This window comes from Carassius gibelio, chromosome A21, assembly GCF_023724105.1.
Source record: "Carassius gibelio isolate Cgi1373 ecotype wild population from Czech Republic chromosome A21, carGib1.2-hapl.c, whole genome shotgun sequence".
Classification (NCBI taxonomy): Eukaryota; Metazoa; Chordata; class Actinopteri; order Cypriniformes; family Cyprinidae; genus Carassius; species Carassius gibelio.
In genome coordinates this window covers 13371553-13375131 of record NC_068391.1, presented here as the reverse complement: position 1 = coordinate 13375131, position 3579 = coordinate 13371553, and the positions used below count along the sequence as shown (strand labels likewise).

The window sequence follows — 3579 nt, the reverse complement described above, 5'->3', positions numbered from 1 at the left end:
CTGTGTTGTTTTGAATGTTCCTTTTTTATGTTTACAAACTGAATGTATCTCTCCAAATGTGACTTTATTTTTTATTAATGTAAAGCCTTGGGTATTAAAACAAACTGTAATGTACTCATGCTTCAGTTATGTAGCCTATTGTTATACATCGGTGTGTCAAAAGAACACTTTAAATTGAACCCCCACCTCAGTTTTACTCAGCATTTAGACTCAGCATAACAACATTACCAATAAACAGACCCAGATGTCCTGCAAGCTGTCCATGTGGAGAGATTATATAGAGCTATATTATATTGTAATAATTAATATGAATATAATGTAAGACCTCCAGCATCCTCACGATCCTACAGAGGACAAGCATTTTGAAGTATGGATGGATTTATAATGTAGGATTATATGCTACACGTGCTACAGGAATGCATGTAGGCCTATTCTAAACTTAAAAACTTAAAACAAAGATAACATACCTGGCATTAAAACTTGCATAATTATTATTTTAATATTTAATATTAAATGCATCGTAGTTTTATAGTTATACTGACAAGCTACAGTTACAAAAAAAAAAAAAAAACCACTCCAATGGACATTTTGCATACATCTGCACTTTCATGTGCACTAGACACTCTTGCACTTTCATGTGCACTGGACACTCTTGCACTTTCATGTGCACTGGACACTCTTGCACAACTGCACAATGGTCAGTTTTCATTCATCTGCATTCAACTCCCCCAATGTGCACTAAAGACACTCTTTGCAAATGCACATATTCTAACATAATATCTGCTGTGAACCACCTCAATTGTGCACAAGCACTTTAATCTTACACTCTAACATTTCTTACATGGCTACAATTTCACATTTCTACTTCATTTAATACTTCTGCCTTGTTATATTTATTGTGCTCGTCATGTTTATTGCTAATTTTATTTAATGTGCTCTTATGTCTGATCCCTGTTGTCATGAACGTGTGTGTGTATGTATGTTTGTATATATATATATATATATATATATATATATATATACATACATACATTTTTTTTAAGTGTCTTTGCACCTTGGTCCATAAGAAACGACATTTCGTGCTTCTGTATAGCCTACTGTGTATGTGGAAGCATCAAAATAAAGTAAAGTTAGGATGTATGGTTTCTTTATATCATGTTTGTGTTTTATATTTTCATGTGTATTATTGTAGTTCTAACTGTACTTTGTGTTTATTGAAGTCTAATAATAAAATAAAATAAAGTTTTAAAAAAAAAGAGTCTATGGCAACGAACGGAAGTTCTATAGTGCCATCTAGTGGTAAAATCTTTTAAAAATGCTTTGCTAAAATGAAGTGTCAGGAGTTCAGAATGCTATATTTTACTAAAAAAAAATAAAATTGTAGGCCTATTCATTCGTTTTGTAGACGCGTTCTTACCAATAATTTGTGGTTATATTATGTTTACCAAGTATAGCCTACGTCTTAGACGTCGTTGCTGATGTCTTTTGTGTGAACATCCACTGCAAATAGCCTACAACTCGATGCAAACTTAAGAAAGTACGTTAGAAATGACCAGTGAATTCTACTGAACGCATGTGACTTACCTCTCTTCGTGTTTTGAATGTTTGTTGCGTAAATTATAACCATAACACTAGATTCCAAGGAGGCTGGGATGCGAGCCCACCGACTTAATGTTAGGATTGTTTGGACTTGTGTTAGGACTTGTTTAGATCAAGTTAGTACTTAAATGGTTAGGACTATGCTGCCGTTAATGCATTTAAATGATCGTATGGCACCACTGGATAAAATGCATTCGTAGAAATTTCGTACTTTTATTTTTATTTAGTTCTCTAACAAACAAAACTATGAAACAAATAACACATCAGTTACTGGTTCAATTCCCCCCAAGTCCTTCTCTTGTTGATCTCAGTCATCCCCTTCTGGTGTGTGACTGCGTTGCGTTCAAGGCGTGGACTCTCCCTGCCTCTCCTGTTCAATAGCTGCAGAAAGAAAAAATAAAAAAAATCACAAGAAGACAGGCTTTGAGAAGTGTTTCAAGTGGAAAAAAAAAGTTAATTGATTTTATTCTGCAGAGCAAGAGAAAAAATAACGTGATAAAAAAAAATATATGTATATAACTTGAAATAACTTATTGCATATCATTAAAAAACACTGTAAAAAAAACACAAAAAAAACCCCACACATAACGTAGGCCTATATTTCAGAGGATTTTTTAAACATATTACTTTCCAAAACAAATTATGGGAAGGTACTGATGAATCTAGAAAATCACAAACCCTGAAATATTTATTTCATTTCATATGCAATTTATTTCCTGAATTACATTTTTAACACATTTTTAAGTGAGAAATTACCAATATATTAAAAACAAAACAAAATACTGATCATTACATAATCACCATGAGATCTTCAGCCACTGTTTCAGGATCAGATACTCACTTTCTTTGGTTGGCAAGGGATTTTTTTCTTGGGTCTCTGTCTTCCTGAGCTTGGTTTTGTCAAAGGATGTGATTTCTGTCATGTTGGGCTTGTCAGACATGTTTCTGCACTATAGACCAAACAAAATACCGTAAATATATCAAAACTTCATTTTTAATTAATAATATGCATTGCTAAGGACTTCATTTGGACAACTTTAAAGGCAAATTTCTTGCACCCTCAGATTCCAGATTTACAAATAGTAATTTTTTTCAGCTTTCAGATGATGTATAAATCTCAATTTTGAAAATGTGACACTTCAGACTGGTTTTGTGATCCAGGGTCACAAGTATGATTTTACTTATGCAAATAAATTCATATTTGTTCCTCAAGCTTAAACAGATAAAAAATGAACAAACATCTTCAGTGGAGTTTAGTGAGGGCCTCATTTGACCAATGTCTCACCCATTTTTTTTTTTAATTTAAATTGTGTAACACTATAATAATTCAATCTATCTATGAAAAATTGCCTAGCTGGCGCTCACATTTAGAAATGTGTTCCTTAAAATAATTTCCAATCTGCCAAGTCAGATGACCGTAGGCCATCCTGCCTTTATGGGAACTGGGAATGTCTCGCCTCTGTCTTTGTTCTGTGCCCTCCTTCTCTTTTCAAATCTCTAGACATGTCAGACTATCTCTCTGAAAATAAGTAGAAAGAATACAACGCCACCTCTAAAAGCATCCAGAATATTGGAGTGTAGAAAGTCTTACCGCGATGCAGTGTATGGACACGAGAGCTGAACGAGAAAGTATCAGTCTGTCTGTGTGGGTGGATGGAGCAGCAGGTTCTGCTTTATCTGTGTGTCTGTGCTGATGAGGAGGGGGCTACACACCGCCTGTCCCCTGGGTTATTTGATTGGCCACACCCCCCTTTGTCTTTCTTTTTTTTTACCACAACATGAAATATTCATGATCTTGGAATTAAGGGAGGGGCAGATTTGAGTGTACACTTGCTGACCTTGCATGGCAGAGGAGTCTACCGGATTTTATTTAGTTACAGAAATGAGACCCAATTATGTGAAAGAATCAGGAAGCGGAGCAGGATTCAACCTAAAAAACAGAAGATGAAAGAAATTGTGAAATATTATTTCAGTTTAAAA

The 3579-nt window shown here is 34.4% G+C and overlaps 1 protein-coding gene across 1 annotated transcript; it reads right to left on the bottom strand.

Moving 5' to 3' along the window:
- Nucleotides 1–1783: 1783 nt before the first annotated feature.
- LOC127942155 (thymosin beta-like) lies at nt 1784–3315 on the bottom strand. The gene is made up of 3 exons (XM_052537762.1): nt 3191–3315; nt 2441–2549; nt 1784–1980 (listed from the first exon to the last, which is right to left on the bottom strand). The coding sequence occupies exons 2-3, from the start codon at nt 2538–2540 to the stop codon at nt 1943–1945; spliced, it is 138 nt and encodes a 45-aa protein (XP_052393722.1). The 5' UTR covers nt 2541–2549; nt 3191–3315; the 3' UTR covers nt 1784–1942.
- Nucleotides 3316–3579: the final 264 nt, after the last annotated feature.

What these genes read in the sequence shown, in the direction of transcription:
- LOC127942155 (XM_052537762.1), bottom strand. Translation starts at nt 2,540, where the DNA reads ATGTCTGACAAGCCCAACATGACAGAAATCACATCCTTTGACAAAACC. An exon ending in TCCCTTGCCAACCAAAGAAA is followed by an intron (nt 1,981 to 2,440) that starts GTGAGTATCTGA and finishes TTCTTTCTGCAG; the next exon opens with CTATTGAACAGGAGAGGCAG.